At 40.2% G+C, this 24,443-nt stretch overlaps 2 protein-coding genes across 4 annotated transcripts in view; both read left to right on the forward strand.

Moving 5' to 3' along the window:
* The window catches only part of LOC134211072 (cell adhesion molecule Dscam2), a 531,807-nt gene that overhangs the window by 265,357 nt on the left and 242,007 nt on the right, over window positions 1–24,443 (forward strand). The gene's annotated exons all lie outside the window — the stretch shown is intronic.
* Window positions 14,662–15,979, forward strand: LOC134215364 (pancreatic triacylglycerol lipase-like). The gene is made up of 2 exons (XM_062694573.1): window positions 14,662–14,898; window positions 14,958–15,979. Exons 1-2 carry the CDS (start codon window positions 14,684–14,686, stop codon window positions 15,757–15,759), a joined length of 1,017 nt encoding a protein of 338 aa, XP_062550557.1. The 5' UTR covers window positions 14,662–14,683; the 3' UTR covers window positions 15,760–15,979.

A 24,443-nucleotide genomic window follows, 5' to 3' on the forward strand; every position in this document is an offset into this window, starting at 1 on the left:
TTTTCAGCAGTGAGCACGCATGTTGACAAAAAGAAGCGACGAATTTGGTACCGTATTTCTTTGTTTAGCGATGAGATGGATATATGTATAGTGGGATGGAGATCTGAACAGTTCCCCTATTATGATCAGGAATTGCAAAAAAAAACACTTTACTTTAAAACCGACGTTACAGATCATATTATCGGGCCAAACCAGACGCCCAATTGAGCACTTGCGCTGCAAAACAATTCAAATAGTCAATAGTAGTACACGCATGGATTCACTACCATGTGCACTAATTTTAATGAGTTGCGACGTCTCATAACTGCAGATATTTCAATTTTGCAAAACAAATTCCCCATGTTTTTCCATACACATAATGCATCACTTCCACTCTGCGAAATCCATATATTCGCATTCATTTACTTCGCAGCAAAACGAAGTGCACTCAAAAAGCCCCAATTCATTAAAAAAAAAAGCCCACCACACGACCGAAACGATCGTCACTTGCGTGTTAAATTACATAAAAAACTACTGTAGAATAAAAAAAACCGTCAATATTCTGCTGATGAAACTGTTGTTTTTGTTTTTTCTTCAAAACTATCACGAAATACAACAACGCGAACCGCACGGCACAAATAGATTTCGATAACTGACTGGGTAAACAAAAAGCCCCAGCGACGAATAACTTGAACTGTTTTTCATTCGATTTATCGGGTGCCGAGAGTAACGGTCACACGAACCGCACGAAAACTTCGGTCAGTAGGACTTGAGTTTGCACGCTTAAGATCATTTTGAAATCTTTAAAATTATTTAAAGAATTGCATCCCATATCTCGCTGTGGAAATTTTTCCGTGATTCTACTTTTTTTTCTAATCAACCATTTGGTTAATTACAATCATCAGTGATTACCTGACGTGCTTATAATTTCCCCAAACACAACGCACTGTCACTATCGCTGGACGACTGCGACTATTTATCGCGATGGTACCGAAGCGTTATTTTAACCTAGAATGCAACGATTCAGTGATAGAATCAAGGCGATAGCTGCGTAGCGTGTGTTCGGGGGCGCATTTAACCGAAATAAAGAAACGCATTTTAAAATCAATAGGGTCGATGTACAGGTAATAGCTGTATTAGTAACAGGTCTAACAGGTCTAAATCTATCTTCTTCTGAATCTGTATGAAGTGTTTCTAAAATTGATTTTGCTTCACCATGCTCAATCGATTCTGACTCATTCTTTCCGTGCCCTCTGAAAATTTTAGCTTATTCGGATAAAAACTGATGATTTTTTCATTACATTTTACGATGCACGACAAAAGCATCATCGCCGCTAGGCAGATTAATCTGTTTTTTTAATGGTGTTTGACTGAAAGGCCCGCTCTTTAATGGGTAAGGATGATGAATTATTCAACTTTCTAACAGTTCATAATGTACACATTACCTTTATAACTTAAACGTTTTAGGACACTCCATTAGAAGAGATCCTTATGTTATCTATAGAATGATTGTCTTGACAGCGCCTGTGGTAGAGTCGCCATTGTCAATAATAAACGTATTAAATATAAATTACACTGGTTTCTGTTTTCACACTTTACATTTTCTCAATTTTGCACCCATCCTAAATGTTGAACGCATATTAATTACCATGTGATTTTTTTTTGAATTATTTAGGATTTTTTGAAACATGTTTCAAAGATTTCTGTGGTAATTTATTTTTTTTATTCCTTTCTTTATTTGGCAGGCACTCTGTGTTACTTAACCGCTACTGTGCCGAGATCTACTGTGGTATTCTGCTGCCAGAATCCACACAGAATCTATTTTTAGATTTTTCCATTATTCATTGTTGTTGTCGTTGCTGGTCCATCTCACCGTGAGTCCATTGTGTTCATTTGTCCATGTCGTGAATCCAATGATCGTAGCATTGTTCAGTTACCATTTGTCCGGGTACGTTGGAAGAATGCCTCCGAGAAGAACAATTTGTCAGTCGTCATCAGGCAGTCGTAACGGTAAGGGCGCTCCCCAATACGCCACCGTAAAAGGCTGCGCATCTGGCGACTGACGAGGGTTTGGTGGAGGGGCTGGGAATCGAACCCAAGACCATTCGCTTATTAGGCGAACGTGTAACCAACTACGCTACGGGACCCCCCTCTTTTTTTGTGGTAAATTGAAGTCACGCAATCAAAAATACGAGCGAAAAAAAAATCGTGTTAAAACAGAATCCTGTGTATTCACTTCATTTGAAAGTTTTTGAAACCTTATCAATGCAGTGGGCAGCAGAAATATTGAAAGCTTATTTTCAAATTCTTCTTCATGCTGAGGGTGGCTGGATTCGTATTCCCGGTCCGGTCTAGGAAATTTTCGGGTTGGAAATTGTCTCGACTTCCCTGGGAATAAAAGTATCATCGTGTATCATCGAAAATGGTGCAAAAATGGTAGCTTGGCTTTCGCAGTTAATAACTGTGAAAGTGCTTAATGAACACCAAGCTGAAAGGTAGCAATGTCCCGTATAATTCCAATAAAGAAGAAGACTAACTCATCTTATGACAAATAAAGACATTCCACTAAAAACTCAAAATAAGTTTTAAAACTATTTTTTCGTAATTGATTACTTCACTTCCAAGGTTAAAATTGAATTTGAAGATTGTTCTACGGGATATTCATTCTTGTATTTAGCTTTAGCTCTAAACAGATAACACTGAATCAACAATTTGAAGCAACAATTCACGTTTTGAAGCCACATCTCTCCATCCTCGAATGTATTCTACGTCGCTCGCTGCGCCTTGTTGTATCAGCAGTATCGAAAGCGAACATCATATTTGCAGGGTTGCTATCCAGCATTCTTGAAACATGCCATGTCGATGATACCCATCGTTTGTCGTAGAGCTGAACGAGTTCGTGGTTCATCCATTGCCTCCACACATCGTGCTCTTGCATACCTCCAATGATGGTCCAAAGCACCCGTCTCTCAAATACTCCGAGTGCTTGCAAACCCTCCTCAAGCATGCATGGTCCAAGTTCCATGTCCGTAGAGGAGTGCAGTTTCTTATGGAGCCCGTACTAGGCCCACAGATGATGCGCCTTCGCATTTAACGACTAACTTTATTACCAGCCGTTAGCAAGGATCCGAGGTAGACGAATTCATCGACCAGCCGTTAGCAAGGATCCAAGGTAGACGAATTCATCGACCACCTCGTCACGCTCAGTTCCGCCCACTTGCATGTACTTTGTCTTCGACGCAATGACCCGTTCCTTCCACTCCTCCGGTAGCTGTTCAGTTTCCCAGATTCCGATAATGAATGATGAAAACCCAGAATCATCCACATAGAGGTTATGGTGCCTTTCTGCGTGGTTGCCCATTCTAACCCCCACTGGCTGGCAGTACTATAAGCATACTATAAGCCCGTGGGTTGCAAAATGAACACTGTATGTGTAAAAGGAAAAAGAATCACAGATTACATCAGTTGTTGGGAGAACCATTCATTGTTCACACTGCACAAATCGGACGATGGTGGTAAGTCGGGCACGTAAGCCCGATCGACGGGCACAAGGCAATGAGGTACGCATCATACCTCGTTTCCAGTATATCAATGTCTAAAATTTTGGTTTTGCGGAGAGGTTCGGTAAGAAACATAGGTATAAGTCTTAAAATGCACAATAGTTAGCTCCATCCTCGGTTGCTTTGTTTTGAACGTTTTTAACAGGTTTGCCCATCTAGCTCGCTGCACTTTCCGCCTGTCGTATTGAAGGTCTTCGCCATCTTTGCAAGGTTGCTGTCCGGCATTCTTGCAACAACCCCTGCCCATCGTATTCTTTCAGCTTTTGCTATCTTCTGGATACTGGGTGCGCCGTTAAGTTAGGCGAGCTCGTGGTTCATTTTTCGCCGCTACACACCGTTCTTTTGCACACCGCCACTCTTGGCCCTAAGCACGCGTGTTCAAGCGCAGTGTTATTTTAAAATAACAAATCGAAAATACGTTTAATGTTAGTGATTTAAATGGTTATAACCATTAACAATATTTTCGAAGAGCCGGCTTGATAACCTCTTACGAACTCATTCACTATTGGTGTCAGATGCCGAAAGATGATTTTGGATATCACTTCATAGGCAGCATTTAAGATCATGATTGCTTGATAGTTCTAACCTAACCCCTTCCTTCTACTCCTAGGGAAACTGTTCTTAATTCTAGATTCAGACTATCAGTCTCTGCAAATAAGTGGACAGCTTTCATCTTGATGAGTTCAGTTTCGATATTATCCTTACCAGCTGCTGTATTGTGCTTTAGGTGTGGGCTGGTAGGTTTCCATCGTCCACTTAACTGATGTAGTCGTCTCTTCCGCTGCATTGACCCTCACTGCTTGTGCTATCAGCGCCTTTTAAATTTTCCTGGAAGTGTTGCTTCCACCTTTCATACGCCAAGATGCTCTCATACTTATTCCTGCACAACTCGCCGCATCATGGGGCCTTTGCGGGATATGGTGAGCTTCTGATAGAGCTGGTGTGTTTTTAGAAACAGCATCATCTCCTCGCACTTGACTTCTTCCAGGCGGCCTTCTTCTCTTGGAAGAGGTGGGTCTGTTGTCTCCGTTTCCGTCTATAGCGTTCCACGTTCTTCCGGGATTCTTGCTACAGCGCGACCGCCTGCGTCCTTCTTCTCCCGAATCTGTCTGCACTCTTCGTCGAGCCATCTCTAGTAGATGGTATAATTATACCTCTAAACTTTTACACCATTGATTCCTTCCAACACATCCGCGAGCATCCGTGTGCTCCCGATGAAGTTGAGAGATTTGCAGTTCCACGAATCGAACTTTCAATCCCCAATCCCACGGACATCCGTAGTTTTCGAATATGCGCCCTATTAACCGCCTCATTGTATCAGCGCCCCCTTAAAAATAGGCGACTAAGTAGCTCATATTTTACGACGACAGGGCTGCATCCGTTGTACTGGTTGTGGAGGTCAGGCCATGATTCACTGATCGCCATGCATATTCACGGTGTGTTTGTCCGAAGAGGCTTATTTTCAAAAAATCAGTATCTCTAAAACACTCACTACACGAAAGTATAGGTTTTCCTCTTTCACGTAGGTGCATTTTTAAAATGTTCTATCGGGGGTAATTTTTCCATACATTTTTGGGGTGGTCAAATCGGCTATCATTTAAGATTTCTATGGAATTTGCACCAAAAATAGTGAAAAAAATAAAAATTGTTCTAGATCCCCCGATAGAACATTTTAGTTTACCCACTATATGAAAGAGGCGAGCTTCTACTTTCACGTGGTGGGTGTTTCAGAGATACTGATTTTTGAAAAATAATGTTTCCTTATAGACACACCGTGTATTATGTACAAGACAAAGTTTAAAAATAAAAATAAAATACAAAATTGTCAAAACTTTATCAATAAGTTTTGATTAAAATTGTAATTCATCCGCCATTAAGCATTTCGTTCGAAGTACCCCCTGGGTTCAGCGAAGGTACCCCCAGGGGTACATGTTCCCCAGGTTGAGAACCGCTGCACTAGACAATGCACTAATGGACGATGTTGAACAACTGGATGTTGATTTTGCGTTCGATGAAAATGTAGAAAATGAGTAGAATTGCTTGTAAATTGGATTTAGTTAATAAATACAATTAGGGTAGACGTACTATATTTCGCCCCCCTAAAACGTTATTATGCCAAGCATATGTTTTATATAGAGTTACAAGCTCTTTTTAATGAAATTACTTGACTATTTCCGTCAAAAATCTTTTAATCCTCGAGAATCATAGTTAAAATTTCTTCAAAATATTGAAACAATTAAATAGTTTACGTTTATTACGAATCAATGCATGCTTTAGTTTTCGACCCCTCAAATTTAATTTTCGCTTCTTTTTTGCTCTATAATTTCGCCCCCTAGCCAAAGGCGTACATTCAATTAGATTAAACCATGTTACCATGTTACCACATTGAAATTAGCCTTACAACACCCAGGAGTGGTCACAAAGTACTAAAATATAATTTCTAAAATACATATAAATGTCTATAACGGACTTATCTGAAATCAAAAAGACGAAAGGAAGGATTGATATCTCGCTTAACTTTTCAAAAGGACCTAAGTAACATTTTTTGCATGAATTAATTTGAGTAGTGCAATCAAAAGCTTTTATATTGGTCTGTTGATTGCGCTATTCAAATTAATTCATGAAAAAAATGTTACTTAGGACCTTTTGAAAAGTTAAGCGAGATATCATTCAAGGTGGAAAAAATACAATCAATTTAGATAGGCATTTTTTGTCCAGGACAAAAAAATCTTGAGATGAAAAATAATATCTAGACCAACATATGAAAAGGGCGTAACAGCCAAAATTTAATCCTTCTGATTCTTCATCCACATATATAGCTTTGTATGTAGACGAAGAATCAGAAGGAATAAATTTTGGCTGGTACGCCCTTTTCAAATGTTGGTCTAGATATATACATATACATAAATAATAGATATGCCGGTTCCAACTTTTATTAAAAATCCAAAAATAAAAAATTCAATTCTTCAGCTTGTTAGCCAGTTCAAACAACAATACGTTTTGGTTTGTGTTTTCTTTTCGGTTCTTTTTCTTGATTTTCTTTCTGCTTTCTCCCTTCGCTTTTAGTAATTTCAGTTTTGCCTTCTCCTCTTTTTCCTGCTCAAGGGCTTTCTTACGCTCTTCTCTTTTCGTTCTTCTATTCTGTTTCTCTGCCTCCACACGATTTTTCTCGACCTCTTTTTGCTTGAACTCTTCGATGAACTCATCAGATGTAAGAACATGATATCTCTTCGATTTGTACTCCCTCTTAGCTGTTCGTTGAGGTGTGGGTGGTACATTCAAAAAATCTTTTAAAGGTCTCACCGATGTTCCTGGCATTTCCTCGCCAGATGCAACAGTCTCATTTCGCATCACGGGGTTATCTGCCTCATATGTTGAAATGCTCAATTCTCCTTGCACTTCTGTGGATACAAGGGTGACTTCGGTTGTTGAGGTATAATCAAAGTTACAGAAAATCTCATCTTGATTCGATTTCGTTGTAACCGATTCAATGATATCCGGAAAGCTGGATTGCAAAGTGGTGTAAATGCTATGTAGAGTTTTTCGTCGTCGTTATCAAAGCACACGAAATCACTTTTTTTTTAATTTTTTAATTTTGTCGCTCCCAATATGTTCCGCACACTTTTCGATGGCCCTTTTCGCCACTAGTAGGTCGTTTCCGTTCGAGTTTCCATCATCATGTGGGTCTTGGATTTCCGGAGTTTCTACCAATGGAACCGTACTCTTTCCCAAGCACTTGTCGAAATTGATTGCTTCGTAATTCCATGGGAATAGTCCTGAAGCTCTGAATCCGTTCTTAATATACTTCACTGTCAGTGATTCACGCAAACAATCTTGTAGAATTGATGCAAAGTTTTGGGTTGTCACTGCGGCATTTGGATTATTCCGTCGAAAATGCTCGATAGTTTTTGTCCACCCAGTCTTAAGCGGTTTGAACGCGGAGACGTCTGCTGGCTGCATGATTCTGGTAACATTGGGATACAATGCGATTAATATAATACCCATTTCGCGACACATTATAGATGTATGGATATTGATGTGACTACTGTGCCCGTCGGTAATGAAAATCACCGGCTTCTTTACTTGATTTCGTTCCAGATGCGGGTTTAGAACGTTCCTTATGTAATCACGAAAGACATCAGCAGTCATCCATCCATTGTCGGATTTCGCTATACCCCACTTAGGCGGAACACCATCAGCTACCGACTTTGGAATAGTTTTATAGGGGTAGATTATAGTGGGTGGGATTGTTTCGCCAGAAGCGAAGAAGGAAAACATGGTGGTGATATTTACTTTACTGGAATTCCTTTCAATATCGTAAACATTCCGGCTGCCGCGTAGAGCAAAAACGGATTTGCTCTTTGGGTTTAGCTGGAAAGACGTCTCATCCCCGTTTATAATCCGGCTCGGATCCTGCAAAATGTCGAGGAAGTTCTGTGATGCTAGATATGATTCGATTTTGCGGAACCATGATAATATGTCGGAAGACGACACCTTTGCGCTAGCATTGGTTATGAACTCCGGAGTCCTCAGAGTGATTTTCGCATGACGTCTCATGAAAAGCTGCAGCCATGTACGTCCTGTTATGGAAGGCAACTATGAATGATAACCATGGTTACATGATTTCAAGAGTACACCTACCAGGTCTGTTATTCACCAATCGATTTTCGCGATTATTAGCGTCCAGATATTGCTTTACGCTGTCCAATAACCAATTTTTCGTGATCGGGTATCCGCGATCTTGCATGTCGAAAATCCACGATTCTATTTCATTTTCCTCATCTGCTAGTAGCGCTGTGTCTGGGCCAGCACGGATCTGCTTCTGGTTTTTCTTCTTAAGACGAGATCGAATGGTAGAGCGTGGAATTCCGAAATGCTTTGCTGCCGTTCGTATACTCATTTCGTGATTTTGTACCTTCAAAACGGCGGTGTAGAGCACCTCCGGTGTGTAGCACTCGCCATACTTTTTCGGTCTCTGAAATCAGAAAAATTGATAAATCACCTCTCTCGATGACCATAATCCTGGTTATTCAAGATATTTACCTTGATATCCATTTGATGATAGGGGAATAACAACCGTACTGAAGAACTTTCTTGATGGGAGTAAATATTGTGGCAATTCTGACAGTTTTGTAAACGGGGCGAAAATTAAAGCCATCAAAACAAAAAGAATCGATTATGGACTTTCGCCAGAGGGCGAAAATTAAATACGTGTAGCAATTGCTTTAATTTTCGCCACTTCTAAAAACGGATAAAAATCAAATAAAATGGTAGAATTAACGTCATTATACCTTTGGTATGAATTTCTGCCATGTTCTAAATCATTATTATGAAATATTCTGAATGCATATCACAGCTTGAATGCGTAAATCTCAGTGTTAAAAAATTCGCGCCGTTTTCATAAAATAGAAAATTACACACAGAACGGGCATGACTATTTTCAAAATGTGCAATTATTAGGAAGCATTACTTTTCAAAGAATCCTGTATACGCCAACTTAATAGCCTTTGTAGCTCTTCAATTTATTCATCCATCAAAAAGGCCTGCTGTAAACATAATAGAATAATCAATAAATGTTCTATAAGGGGGGCGAAGATTGGGGAGGGGGCGAAGAATAGAATTATGACAATTTATCAATGAAAATTATGTTTTCATTCATTTATTTAGTCTACATCTAAACAAAAATACTAAATCAACAATTTGACACGATTCGAGGCCACATCTATCTACCCACGGTTGTGCCCACGTTCACCAAGTTTTATGTTGTAGTATATTAATCCTTGCAGTATAAACAATAGAGACAAATCATCAACTTAGTTAAAGATGTTGTTATGTGTCCACAGGGCCGGATTTAGCCGGAAGGGGGCCCCGGGGCCGACGGTATGTGGGTGCCCCAAAATGTACAAAAAAGGTTGGTTTTGGTACGTAAGATTTGTGGGGGCCCGGGACCACGCCCCCCCCTGGCGCCCCATAAATCCGGCCCTGTGTGTCCAGTAAAAATAATGGAAACATGTTAAAGAATATACCTTTCGACTAGTTTGAATGATTTATAATGTAAGGTAAAACATATTTTCAGAAAGGAGGGGGGGTGGCGTATATAAGTGTATGTGTGGGGGGAGGGGAAGGCTTGGTAGACAAATAACTCTTCACCAAAATACCTGATTGATAAAACAATGTTATTATACAACATATTTATAAAACATGGGGAGGGGGGTCAGATCTTGGCTAGGAGGGAGGGAACTTCCATCTCTCCTATTTAATCTTAGACACAGCAACAATATTCTAGTTTTGATTTGCATTTGAACTGTTCCTAAAATAAAAACAAACGTTCAAGTTTATTGTTCAGGAATACGTAGCTCATTACTGGGTTAAATACTTGTTACAACTTCCGGATGCGATGAAAATACATAGATATGACTAATTTTATGTTGAACTTACTAGAATACTATCAGAAAATGCGGAAAAACAAAAAAAAAATTTCGCCTCCACTTTGTATGGAGCCGCCCCATAGTGTACTAGTTGCAACAGCTCCATTACAACCATTCACACCGGGAAAATCGGATGACTGCCGGGCGCGTATCCAGAGTGTCGGACGTACAGTGACCCGGTGAAAACGGCTTTCGATAGCGATCCGACGGACACTGGAAGAAAAGGTGCACAGCGAGCATAATGGATCGATCAGGTGGAAGGCGATTTGCGGACCCTCCGCAGATTGCGTGGCTGAGTAAATAATAATAATAGTTATTCAATAGTTTCAAAGTAGCTTTCTGTGAGGGCATTCATTAACATTGGTTTTCTAATTGATCCCATTTTGATTCGAAACGACGCACGATACGAAACTAAATTGTTTTTTAATCAAATAGCTATTTATTGACTATTAGAATTTGTTGTTGTAATGGCGGTTCAAGATTCAGTGCTTTGTACATCTTGTGTACACTGTTTTCAACAAAGCAGACCATTCACATCCTTCACGAATATTTTTCGAAGCAAACATTTTTGAATCCAAACAATGTCCGATTTTGTTCTCCCTCAAGAAAACAAAAAACAAACGGACAACTGTTCATTTTTTGTTTTAGCTTAGCTGTGTCGTAGAAAAGCTAAAATAAAACACTGACTCTCGATACTCCTGAAATAACAGCTGCATCGCAGTTTCATGGATAAAATATAAACACCCCATTAAAAATAGGAATTTGCCACGAAAAAGAGAAATCAAATGTAAGACGCCCGGCTACAAAGTCAAATCATGCTGAGGGTGGCTGGGTTCGATTCCCGGTGCCAGTCTAGGCAATTTTCGGATTGGAAATGGTCTCGACTTCCCTGGGCATAAAAGAATCATCGTGTTAGCCTCATTATATACGAATGCAAAAATGGTAACTTGGCTTATAAACCTCGCAGTTAATAACTGTGGAAGTGCATAATGAACACTAAGCTGCGAGGCGGCTCTGTCCCAGTGTGGGGATGTACTGCTAATAAGAAGAATTAGGGTATCCAATCATGGTTTGAACTAGTGAAAAGCGTATCATGGTTTGAACCATTTTGAAATCAGTAGAAATTACCATCTCATTGGCAGTAAATCAACCTAAAACAGTATGAATAGAATATTTAGGTATACTGGAAGTGATAGAGTTTATTTAAACATTCGTACATATTGTTTAAGTAATAAAATAAAGCGATTTAAAAACGTCCTGAATTTGCGCCAAATCTCCCCCACCAGTGGCATAATTTCAAAAAGCTCGTAAAGAACGCATTTTATGACACAGGAGTGAGATCAATATATCAAAAGAACGCTATTTTCATCTGTAATCGATTGACGTCATCATACAATTGAGAAACAGTTTTAAATAGTTAAAATAGTAACATTTATACAAGGTAAGAACTGATCATGGTTTGAACTAAATTCGTACCATGGTTTGAACTTGTAAATGCAGTCATGTTTTGCTGCTGTCCGCTAGGAGCGCTGCATGCGCCTAGCTGGAGCATTTTGTTTACATTTCCAATATGAAAAAATCGCAATTTTCATATCAATAATTTAGACGATTTTCACATGTTTCGAGTTACTAATCGAATGCGAGAAGATGAATAGTAAAACAAATTTGCATTTCTACAGATTTCCTCAGCGTTTCATGCATGTGATTATTATTATACATATTTAGGAGCTGCTGGCTGCTGCAGTAGTTCAAACCATGGTACGAATTTAGTTCAATCCATGAACAGTGTAGTTCAAACCATGGTACGAATCAAAGTTATGTAATTATTAAGTTTTTTCTATGAAACTAAGCATAAATATGTGCTCCCAGGATGTTTTTAGAAAGATAATGTACTAAGCTTCCATACAAACTAGAAATCGCAGTTCTAACATGTCCCTTTAATGAAATAAATCAATTTTATTTTGACGGCTCATCTGAAACCCACCATTCGGTTCAAACCATGATTGGATACCCTAATTTAAAATTTCCGTAAATAATGTAAAATTTTCCAAAAATATTAAAGATTTTCCTGAAATCAAAGTTTTCCGTCGTAAAAAAACAAAATTTTCATAAATAGATTGAGATTAAAAATAAATAATCTCAAAAACTTCTACAAAACTATTTCTTAAACAAGCAAAATAAGAAATAATAATATTTCACAAATATATATACAAAACAATGAATTTCTGTCTGTCTCGGAAACTGATAAACCGATCGGCGTGAAATTTTGTATACAACGGTTTTCTGGGCTGGGGAAGGTTCTTGAAATATTTCAAGACTCCTCCCCCTCTAGAAAGGAGGGCTTCCATACAAATGAAAATAAAATGTCTGCATAACTCAGGAATTAATCAAGCAAATAGAAACAAATGTTATTAACTTATTAATTTTGTGCGAGACGAAGTTTGGCGGGTCTGCTAGTAATCAATAGAAAGCAATGAAAATTTCCATTGAAAATAGAATCCTTGGTACACTATTTTAATCAAATGCCTGGCTGGAAGGATATTTCGTCGAAAGTACGTTTGGTCGAGGAGACACTTAGCATTAACATTGAGCAATTCGCACAATTTCGTAGGTGGTACAAGCCAAGACTAGTAGCAATTTCATCTGTTACCTCAGATATTGATTTGGTACTAATCACTATCTCTTAGATGGAAGCAATGCACTCTCCAATAGTCGAGATCTGTCCTGGCCACGTCCTTGCGAATGCTGAGGAAGGGGAAGGATGGTTAGTTGGACACCTACTTAAGAAAGATTCAGAGAACTCTACGACCTCTCATAGGTGCCACGGGAGGTTTTGGGATTGTGTGGAAGGTTATTATAACAGTAGGAATCGTTGGAACGTGCGAAACACAGAAAGAAGCGTTACTTATTTATAACAATTTTCTTTTTGAAATTTAATTTCTACAATTTTTATTCAATTTGTTTTTTTAACAAATTTTGATTTTTCCATTGTCAGATTTCAGCTTGATTCATCGGAATTTAGTCCATGATTTTTTTCAATATCGCATACTCTCTCCCGGATATCATCAAAGGATAACAAAAGTGTTTTTCACATTATATCAGGTTTATGCGTCACATATCTTTACTTGCTTCAGAAAACATAAAATCGGCATTCTATGAAATTAATCTTAGAAACGCGCGATTTTTTTTTCATGACGTCTAATATTGAGAGTGGAACCAACACTTTGGCACATTATGGCATTCAAATCCCATATGATAGCTTCCCGGAAACTCTTGGAATATCCGTAAAATCCTGTGATAATAATAGTTCAAGAAACCCTTCATGTTTTTGCTTTTCATAATCTATTCATGAAATATTCACGATTGAAAATAATATCAACATTGCCTTAATAATATTCGCGAAATCAATCACCTCTTTCCGAGAGTGATTCATTGGGTTACACATTCATGACTACGATATAGTTTAGTTTGTTGTTGATTTTCTGTTCTTGTTATATGCCTTTCAGACTGCGAGATATATCACTTGATATAGAGTAACTTGACACCAAAGATCACATATCCAGTTTTCACTGAAAATAATGCATATGATGCCTCATGTCAAGATTCTCTATATCAAGGGATGCTATAGTGATCGTCCAGCAGGTGGCTAAGTGCAATGTGACGGTCCTGCGGCGTAATACGAATATTCCCGATATTCATGCTACAAGTAATAACGTCTGGGAAAACTCTTCAACATTTTTCTGTGCATTTTCGATAAATATTCGTGAATGTCAATTTATCGATACCATTGACTAGAGAAATATGTTGGTTACCACTCTCATCTATTAATCCCAGATTAATTGGAGCACATAATACATAAAAACGCTTAGAAGTGCGTTTCCAGTCATATTACCACTCTGGGAGGATTTACTCGATACTATGCGCAAAAACGAACCAAGCTAACGTTATGGAACGGCTAGTACGTAAATTTTGCACAGCAGTAGAACCAAAAAGTTTTTGAAAAATGTCGCCTTTATCCATCAAACATACTAAGTATCTTGATTCGTTCGGTGTTTGAAATCTGGTGGAATGAAATGTATTTGCTTTTTCCAGTGCTTTTCCTATGTCAGTTCGATCGTAAAATGCACGATAAAAGTTTTATTCAAACAAAACGAAAACAAAAGTATGATGAAATTCTCTAAATATTAAAAAATAACAAGTTTAAACTGTATTCGATGAAAAATTGTTAGCATTACAATTGTGTATTACAATTAGTGTTACAATTGTTTAATTATATTTTGATAAATGATGGCTATTCATTACGGCCATTCAACTTGGTAATCCGTTAGCAGACAATGCGATGATTTGCCATACCATACCTTGAACAGAATGCTTCAAATATAGTCACGTGCGTACTGATACCAATATGCAGCTGTGCAAGCAGTCGTTGTTCAATGTTTGTATCATCAAAACGCATTATATGCGATCTCCTCGAAACATTCCACTCCCCCACCATATAACTAGTTCAATGCCAAGAACGCCTCTAATAGTTCCTTGAACCACAGATAGTTCACTTCACACTAGCAAATAACTGCACCTGACCAAATAAAATCGGAACGGGCGGTGGAGTTCTGTTTTATGACAATTCAATATAAAGGAAATATTTTCGTGCATGTTATAGAATTGAAGAGGCTATACTGTGTAGTGTAGTGCAATCGTCAACTAATAACTAGTGAAATGAGAAATTTATTAAGCTTTTTATTGCTCACCTTGCTCGGTGGTAGAGCTTCTGCTGGACTACTGAACATATTCACTGCCGAAACAGATTACGATGCCGCTGAACTAATGGATCTTTTATTCGGCTCTTTGGCTAATGGAACTAAGTTAATAATAGAAGGAAATTCTACCGGTAACCCACTATCCGTGGATATAAAATTTTTGTGCGGAAATCGGTAAGACGAACTTAAATCTATTCAGAATTAGTTTCGTAGACTGTCGTTTTTTTTTTCAGGAACAATCCAAACCTGGTGCAGACTATGCTGGACGACAGTAACTTAGCTTCGAAAATATCTAATTCTAAGCCGCTAGTGTTCATCATACATGGCTGGATGGACAATGGCAACCGCAACTGGATTAAAAGTCTGACCGCGGATTACCTCACATACTTCGACACAAACGTTTGCGTGGTGGACTGGGGCAATCTATCTATTTTCGGTTATTATTTCGCCTTCCAGCACACCTTCTCAGTGTCAAGCTATCTCACCCAGTTCATCACATTTGTAACTGCGAATGGCTTTTCCTTGAACGGCATCACTATAGTTGGCCACAGTATGGGGGCACAGATTGCAGGACAAACTGGTTATGCCCTGGGCGGGCAGCTCAGCGCGATTTACGGACTCGATCCCGCTAGTCCAATGTTCAAAATGCCAACTGACATTGGAACTGCCAAACGGTTAGACAGAACGGATGCCAAGTACGTGCAGATGATTGTCACTTCGCGGTGCTTTTGGGGCGTTTGTGTGGCAGATGGTCACGAGAATTTCTACCCGAATGATGGAATGGTGCCACAGCCGAACTGCGTGCTGCCACTGTTTTCGAATGCGGAATTTGCTGAGCCGATACTTTGCAGCCATATCCACGCGCATTCTTTGTTCCGATACGCGCTGAATCCAAGCAATGTTTTCATGGGAAGAACATGCTCGACTTGCCTTCTAGGGTTGTTTGGTAAGCAATCGAAAATGGGTGTGTACAGTAGCCGTGTCGATGGAGACTATTACTTGCAGACTGGTGTGCTGCCTCCGTATACTATCTAGTTCAATTAGTTTATTTAGATAAGAACAACGCACCTGTTTGGACTTTTAGTTTTTATTTTTGATGCTAACAGAAAGAGAATTTTAAGATATCGAGATAATCTATTTTCAAGATTTTATTTAAATCAAAGTAAAGATTTTTTTTATAAAACAAAACAAAGAGGGGAACCTTTTGCTTTATTTTGGCACTTATTTTTCGAAATGGTCTTTTGCAACCATTGCACAGTGGGGAAAAAGCGACCTATTGCGGCTACTTGCTGCGGTAGAGAAATACCCTTCCTTAAGGGAAAATTCACGACAAATCGATTGGTGCTATTTTCGTTCACCGGAAATTATGGGAACTGGCCGTTTTGCCCCATTTACCCCTAAAAAACATATTTTTTTCTATGGGAGCTATACTTAAAAACCGATTGCGGCTAACTAATCCTATGTTTTCTAATGGTAATTTTGTAGATAATAAGTATGGTATTTATTTCGACCCTGGATCGTGACTGGAAGAGGCTGTTTCACCCCATTTTCCTCTGAAAAACATTTTTATTATGACAGCTACTCTTTAAAACCGATTGCGGCTAACTACCCCTATGTTTACTGATGCTATTTTAGTAGAGAATAATTATGGTATGTATTTCGACCACAAATCATGACTGCAAGTGGCTGTTTTGCCCCATTTACCCTTAAAAACATATTTTTTATATGGGAGCTATACTTAAAAACCGATTGCGGCTAACTAATCCTATGTTTTCTAATGTTAATTTTGTAGAGAATACGTATAATAAATATTCCGGCCCCGGGTCGTGACTAGAAGGAGCTGTTTTGCCCCATTTTCCTTTGAAAAATGCTTGTTTTCTATGACAGCTACTCTTTAAAAACGATTGCAGCTAACTACCTCTATGTTTTCTAATGCTATTTTAGTAGAGAATAAGTATGGTATGCATTCCGACCCCAAATCATGACTGCAAGTGGCTGTTTTGCCCCATTTACCCCTAAAAAACTATACTTAAAAACTGAAAAAACACAATCGGTTTTTAAGTATAGCTCCCATATAAAAAATATGTTTATTAGGGGTAAATGGGGCAAAACAGCCATTTGCAGTCATGATTTAGGGTCGGAATACATACCATACTTATCTTCTACAAAAATAGCATCAGTAAACATAGGAGTAGTTAGCCGCAATCGGTTTTAAAGAGTAGCTGTCATAGAAAAAATGCATTTTTCAGAGGAAAATGGGGCAAAACAGCCCCTTCCAGTCACGACCCAGGGCAGGAATGTTTACCATACGTATTCTCTACAAAATTAACATTAGAAAACATAGAAGTAATTAGCCGCAATCGGTTTTTAAGTATAGCTTTCATATAAAAAATATGTTTTTTAGGGGTAAACGGGGCAAAACAGCCACTTGCAGTCATAATTTAGGGTCGGAATACATACCATACTTATTCTCCACTAAAATAGCATCAGTAAACATAGGAGTAGTTAGCCGCAATCGGCTTTTAAGTATGGCTCCCATAGAAAAAATATGTTTTTTATGGGTAAATGGGGCAAAACGGCCAGTTCCCATAATTTCCGGTGAACGAAAATAGCACCAATCGATTTGTCGTGAATTTTCCCTTAAGGAAGGGTATTTCTCTGCCGCAGCAAGTTGCCGCAATAAATAGGTACCTTTTTGGGTCACTTTTTCCCCACTGTGCATTGCACTGTGGTGTGCTGTAGGTACCGTGGGGGACCGAAATCCATACAGCACCGAAGTCCGTCCACCTCATGAAATATCAATGAATTAAAGAGATTTAAAAGTAATAAATATATGAATAATTAATCGTATCCTATTTATATATTTGTCAGTTAAATTTTTGGCCATTGCAATAGAAAGCAGGCTTTGAAATAAAAATGACAAAAAACAATTCGCCGCGCTGCAAACACGGAGTTCCAGGTTGCATTCATTTCATTTATTTAGTTAACATCTAAACAGATAACACTGAATCAACAATTTGACGCCACAATGCACGGTTCGAGGCCGCATCTCTCCATCCTCGAATATTCTCGTGGGGCTCGCCAAGTCGTTCTGCACCTGGTCTGCCCATCTCGCTCGCTGCGCTCCACGCCGTCTCGTACCTGCCGGATCGGAAGCGAACACCATCTTTGAAGGGTTGCTGTCCGGCATTCTTGCAACATGTCCTGCCCATCGTACCCTTCAGGCTTTAGCTACCTTCTGGATACTGGGTTCGCCGTAGAGTTGGGCGAGCTCATGGTTCATTCTTCGCCGCCACACATCGTCTTCTTGCACACCGCCAAAGATGGTTCTAAGCACCCGTCTTTCGAATACTCCGAGTGCTTGCAAGTCCTCCTCGAGCATTGTCCATGTTTCATGTCCGTAGAGGACAACCGGTCTTATAAGCGTCTTGTACATGACACATTTGGTGCGGTGGCGAATCTTTTTCGACCGCAGTTTCTTCTGGAGTCCGTAGTAGGCCCGACGTTAACATATGATGCGCCTTCGTATTTCACGACTAACGTTGTTGTCAGCCGTTAGCAAGGATCCGAGGTAGACGAATTCCTCGATCACCTCGAAGGTATCCTCGTCTATCGTAACACTGCTTCCCAGGCGGGCCCTGTCGCGCTCGGTTCCGCCCACAAGCATGTACTTTGTCTTTGACGCATTCACCACCAGTCCAACTTTTGTCGCAGGGAAGCTGTTCTCGTCCATAATTTTCCATAACCGCTCTACGCGGTCTATACTGTCGTATGCCGCCTTGAAATCAACGAACAGATGGTGCGTTGGGACCTGGTATTCATGGCATTTTTGAAGGATTTGCCGTACAGTAAAGATCTGGTCCGTTGTCGAGCGGCCGTCAACGAAGCCGGCGTGATAACTTCCCACGAACTCGTTCACTAATGGTGACAGACGACGGAAGATGATCTGGGATATCACTTTGTAGGCGGAATTAAGGATGGTGATCGCTCGAAAGTTCTCACACTCCAATTTGTCGCCTTTCTTGTAGATGGGGCATATAACCCCTTCCTTCCACTCCTCCGGTAGCTGTTCGGTTTCCCAGATTCTGACTATCAGTTTGTGCAGGCAAGTGGCCAGCTTTTCCGGGCCCATCTTGATGAGCTCAGCTCCGATACCATCCTTACCAGCTGCCCTATTGGTCTTTAGCTGTTGAATGGCATCCTTAACTTCCCTCAAGGTGGGGGCTGGTTGGCTTCCATCGTCCGCTGAACTGACGTAGTCATCCGCTGCTTTGACTTTCACTGCCTGTACTCTCAGCGCCATTCAGATGTTCCTCGTAGTGCTGCTTCCACCTTTCGATCACCACACGTTCGTCCGTCAAGATGCTCCCATCCTTATCGAGGCACATTTCGGCTCGCGACACGAAGCCTTTGCGGGATGCGTTGAGCTTCTGATAGAACTTGCGTGTATCTTGAGAACGGCACAGCTGTTCCATCTCCTCGCACTCCGCTTCCTCCAGGCGGCGTTTCTTCTCCTGAAAAAGGCGGGTCTGCTGTCTCCGCTTCCGTCTATAACGTTCCACGTTCTGCCGGGTACCTTGCTGCAGCGCGACCGCCCGCGCTGCGTCCTTCTCCTCCAGAATCTGTCTGCACTCTTCGTCGAACCAATCGTTCCGTCGACTTCGACCCATATACCCGACGTTGTTCTCCGCTGCGTCGTTAATGGCTGCTTTGACTGTATTCCAGCAGTCCTCAAGAGGGGCCCCATCGAGCTCACCCTCTTCCGGCAACGCTGCCTCGAGATGCTGCGCGTATGCAGTGGCGACATCAGGTTGCTTCAGTCGCTCTAGGTCGTACCGCGGCGGTCGTCGGTACCGAACATTGTTGATGACGGATAGTTTTGGGCGCAGTTTAACCATCACCAGATAGTGGTCAGAGTCGATGTTTGCGCCACGATATGTCCTGACGTCGATAATGTCGGAGAAGTGCCGTCCATCAATCAGAACGTGGTCAATTTGTGATTCTGTCTGCAGTGGTGATCTCCAGGTGTACCGATACGGGAGGCTATGTTGGAAGTAGGTGCTGCGAATGGCCATATTCTTGGAGGCGGCGAAATCAATTAGTCGTAGGCCGTTTTCGTTCGTCAGCCGGTGAGCGCTGAACTTTCCAATAGTCGGTCTAAACTCCTCCTCTTGGCCAACCTGAGCGTTCAAATCTCCTATGATGATTTTGACGTCGTGGCTTGGGCAGCTGTCGTACTCACGTTCCAGCTGCGCGTAGAATGCGTCCTTATCATCATCAGTGCTTCCGGAGTGTGGGCTATGGACGTTGATTATGCTGAAGTTGAAGAACCGGCCTTTGATCCTCAACCTGCACATTCTTTCATTGATCGGCCACCACCCGATCACGCGCCTTTGCATATCGCCTATCACTATGAAAGCTGTTCCCAGCTCGTGTGTGTTGCCGCAGTTCTGGTAGATGGTATGATTACCTCTAAACGTTCGCACCATTGATCCCTTCCAACAAACCTCCTGCAGCGCTACGATGCTGAATCCACGGTCCTTGAGCACATCGGCGAGTATGCGTGTGCTCCCGATGAAGTTGAGAGATTTGCAGTTCCACGAACCGAGTTTCCAATCACTAGTCCCTTTTCGTCGCAGTGGTCTTCGCCGATGGTTCCGGTCCGTACTCTCTTGTTGATTGTTCGTTGCTTATGATTTTAAGGCTGGCTTGCAGGGCCTGACACCAAACCCCCTAAATTTCCGGAGGACCATTCCTCCTTATTTCCGGTTGACCATGGTGCACAGTTTCACTTAGAGTCCCTCGTTGGCACTCGGACGATGATCAGCCGCCCCTAACATGGAGAACAGACGCTGTTGTGAGCCGATCCTGACATGGAGAACAGACGCTCAATAAGATTTGCACCTCCGGAGAGGAGCAAACCCCCCCTTCCCTGTCAGCATACGACCATAGTTCCCACCAGGGTTGGTTACCCGATCTTCCCTAAGGTTGCTCGTATCCCGGCCAGCACCGCGGGGAGGTAGGGATAGGAGTTGCTGGGTAAGAGGCTAAGGACCGCGAGATGGGGTCTATTTTATTCCTTCAGGTACGCGAAGTACCAATGGTACGCTTTACCCAGCATTTGCCGTGCCAGGTTGCAATTTGCAATGAATAAAGTAAGCTCATCGAAATACAAATCAAACGAATCTCTTCTCAAGGTATTAAACTATTTACAGTGATAGTCTAGTGAATTGTGGTGCGTTGATTTTAAAACTAAATGAACAAATAGCTGTACGGATTTCATCCCTTGATTCGAAATCCGTCCACTGATTTCGATTCAGGAGGTGTTGGTTTACTTCATTATTTTATCATGATTCTCGTAGTTTTTATTGCGTGAAAGTGAAACACTTCAAAAATACAGATCCTCTTGCAACTAAATCAATGACGAACGTCTCATTCACATTTAATTCAAATTTTCTAGAGACTGTTAGATAAAGGGTGTACCGTACAGGGTGTACCGTACCGTACTGTACACCGTGTACGGAATCAAACTGCATCACTTTCAAAAGTTGATAACATTTCGCCTGCTGGGCTGATTTTAATGGAATTTTTTTCAGCATGTGTTATTTACACTGCGTGAGTTTCATTACGATATTTCCAGTAGTTTCGAAAATTCAGCCAAAGGACGAGCCAATTCTAAATTCCACATCTCATGAAAAAATGTTAGTACCGTAATCCGAGGGAACATTGAATTGAACAAATTGATGGTAGACGAAATCGGAGGCAGACCAAATTGGGGCGTGAATGGAACTTTTGGAATGATATTCTGCAAATATTAAAAGTAATCTACAATGTTCTGAAAGCTCATATGTGAATATGTACATTATGTGGAAGATATTGATTTGAAAAATGTATTGGAGGAAACCACTTTCTCTTCGATGGGACTCGAAACTCGCCCCTCAGTACGCTAGACTGGTGCTTTAACCAACTAAGCTACGAAGGACCTCCGTCGGCCTTCGCAACCTAGCAACCAGCAGTATCTTGATGTCAAAATTCACATATTATATTATCGTTTTATATTATACTAGCTAACCCGGCGAACTGTGTCTCGTCAAAAATTGATCATTTTTCTGATACAATTTGTTGCGTACATAATTTATCTAGAAAACAAATTGGTTCTTCAGAATGTTTTTCATTTTTTTAAAGTTTTGTAATAACATGTTTCCTAATGGTTAAGTATACAAACAAAAATTAGCACATATCGATCTTTCCATTATCGGTTGATAATGTCAACTTCGTATTGTATATATACAAATGGTCAAGATTTGAAATTCCCATACAAAATGTACGAAAAATCATTTCATCGACATTGATTTTGAAATTTTTCCAGTTTCATCGTAAATAGAAGAAGAAAACGAATGTGAATTAGCAGAAGATGGGCTTTCTATTCTTGTGTGATGCGCGGTCGTACAAATGCCAACTTTGTTTTATAAAGATAGATGATCAAAATGGAAAAATTTCATGCAAATTGTACTAAAAACCATTTCATCGAAAAGATTGAGAGTTGATCTTCAAAGTATTCCAGTTTCATCTTAACATTTTTCCTCGTAAATAGAAGAATAGAAGAAGGAAACGAATATAAATTAGTTGGGATGTCTATTCTTGAGTGATGCGCGGTCATACAAATGCCAACTTTTTTTATTTTATATATAGAAAATCTACTATTTATGAAGCTTGTAATCTGAACAGAATATTAGCATCATTATTATCATCCTCACCTTTTGGACAACCAAGAATGTTTAATCGAAAAGAGATAAGAGCAGAATTTTTTTCACGCCTAGGTGATAATGAGCGATCAACGTTGGCGTTGACGTTGATTCAACGTTCTTCGTTTACGTTGAAGTTGATTTGTCAAAAAATCTTACTCGTTGGTTAACGTTAACAACCGTGGTACCGTGGTACGCAATAACCAAAATCAATCACTATTATAATAATACTTCAACGTTTTAAGCATGTCCACAGAATAAAAATTCAACAAGAGTTACGAATAATAACTATTGGAAAACTTAAAATAAATAAAAGCAATTTGAATTATGGCCTTTCGGTACATTTAGTATAGGAGAAAGGTTAAAAATCAAGCCCATAGTGCGATCGGGCCGATTTATAATAGGAAACAGTATGACAGAATTTTCCGTCGAATTCAATTTGCTGCAAACTTGTCGTGAGCAAATCGATTAAGATTAGGTAGCCGAAAAATGAGTGAGCTTTTTGCACGGGTTTTGTGTATAAAATAATTTTTTTTTATTCGTATATTTATTTGGTAGGCACTCTGTGTTCTTAACCGCTACTGTGCCGTGATCTACTGTGGTACTCTGCTGTACAGAGTCCACACAGAATCTATTTTTAGATATCCACAATTCGTTATTGTTGTCGTTGCCAGTTCATATAATCGTGAGTCAATTGCGTTCATTTGTCCATGTGGTGAATCCAGTGATCGTTGCTTTGTTCGGTTACCATTAATCGAAGAACGTTGGAGCAATGCCTCCGAGAAGAACAGTTTTTGTCACTTTGTCAGTCGTGTCGGCGAGGCGCGTTCCCTAAAACGCCACCGTACGGACTGCGCTTCTGGCGACTAACAAGGCTAAATTAATGATTTCGTGTGTGTTACTTCTACGTGAAGTTAAACGATTTACAATGATATGGAAATGCTAATATCATCTTCCAAACTTGGACGTACATGTTCATGATAGCATTAGAGGCGAAAGTATAGAATTGATAGTTCCGTTAGGATACGGCAGGCATGAAGAATGTTTTTCGACTTCTATAAAAACATTCTTCATGCCTGCCGTATCCTAACGGAACTATCAATTCTATACTTTCACCTCTAATGCTATCATGAACATGTACGTCCAAGTTTGGAAGATGATATTAGCATTTCCATATCATTGACTAACAAGGGTTTGGTGGAGGGGCTGGGAATCGAACCCATGACCATTCGCTTAAAAGGCGAACGTGTAGCCAACTACGCTACGGGACCCCCCACTGTACAAAAATAGTATTTTGGTCATAACTTTTGCGCCCACAGTGCGATCGAGCCGATTTTCAATAGGGAAACAAAGGGAAAGAATTCCCCGTCAAATGCGTCTTGTCGCGAGTAAATCGGTTAAAGTTAACTGCCCGAAAAAACAAGTGAGCATACATAAAATTGTATTTTGCCAAAACTTTTGAGCCCATAGTGCGATCGAGCCGGATTTTTATCTAACGTTGATTTTTTACAAAAGAAATACGACTGGAAGATTTGGTGTTTTATTGTGTGGCTTTCTCAGTCTAATTTAGTCAAAACGATTCGTTTTGTTTTGCCCGACGTTTCGGCCTGTATTTTTGGACTTTTTCAAGGGTGAACTAAAATAAGAACATGGACTTTAGGAGGTACACAACATAATAAAATATAACCTACACAGTCTACCGTTTTTCGTTATTAAGTTTGCCGTTTTTCACATAGGGAGGGCTTCTCGTAATCCTACAATTGTAACACATAAAAACATAATACGGCCATAACATAATTCACATAAAAATTGTCTTACAGTTTAAACATTTAATGTGATGAGCGTAGGGACTTTGGTAGACACTGCTATTGCACACGACTTGCACTACAATAATAGACAGAACTAGACAATATTCAATGGTTGGTTTAGAGATGGCGGTGTCGGATGCTATAAAACTCTCATCTGTTCAGACTC

The sequence above is a fragment of the Armigeres subalbatus genome, chromosome 2 (assembly GCF_024139115.2).
Source record: "Armigeres subalbatus isolate Guangzhou_Male chromosome 2, GZ_Asu_2, whole genome shotgun sequence".
Classification (NCBI taxonomy): domain Eukaryota; kingdom Metazoa; phylum Arthropoda; class Insecta; order Diptera; family Culicidae; genus Armigeres; species Armigeres subalbatus.

Coding starts and splice junctions, on each gene's coding strand:
- LOC134215364 (XM_062694573.1), top strand. CDS start 14,684: ATGAGAAATTTATTAAGCTTTTTATTGCTCACCTTGCTCGGTGGTAGA. Junction 14,899..14,957: donor AAATTTTTGTGCGGAAATCG/GTAAGACGAACT, acceptor TTTTTTTTTCAG/GAACAATCCAAACCTGGTGC.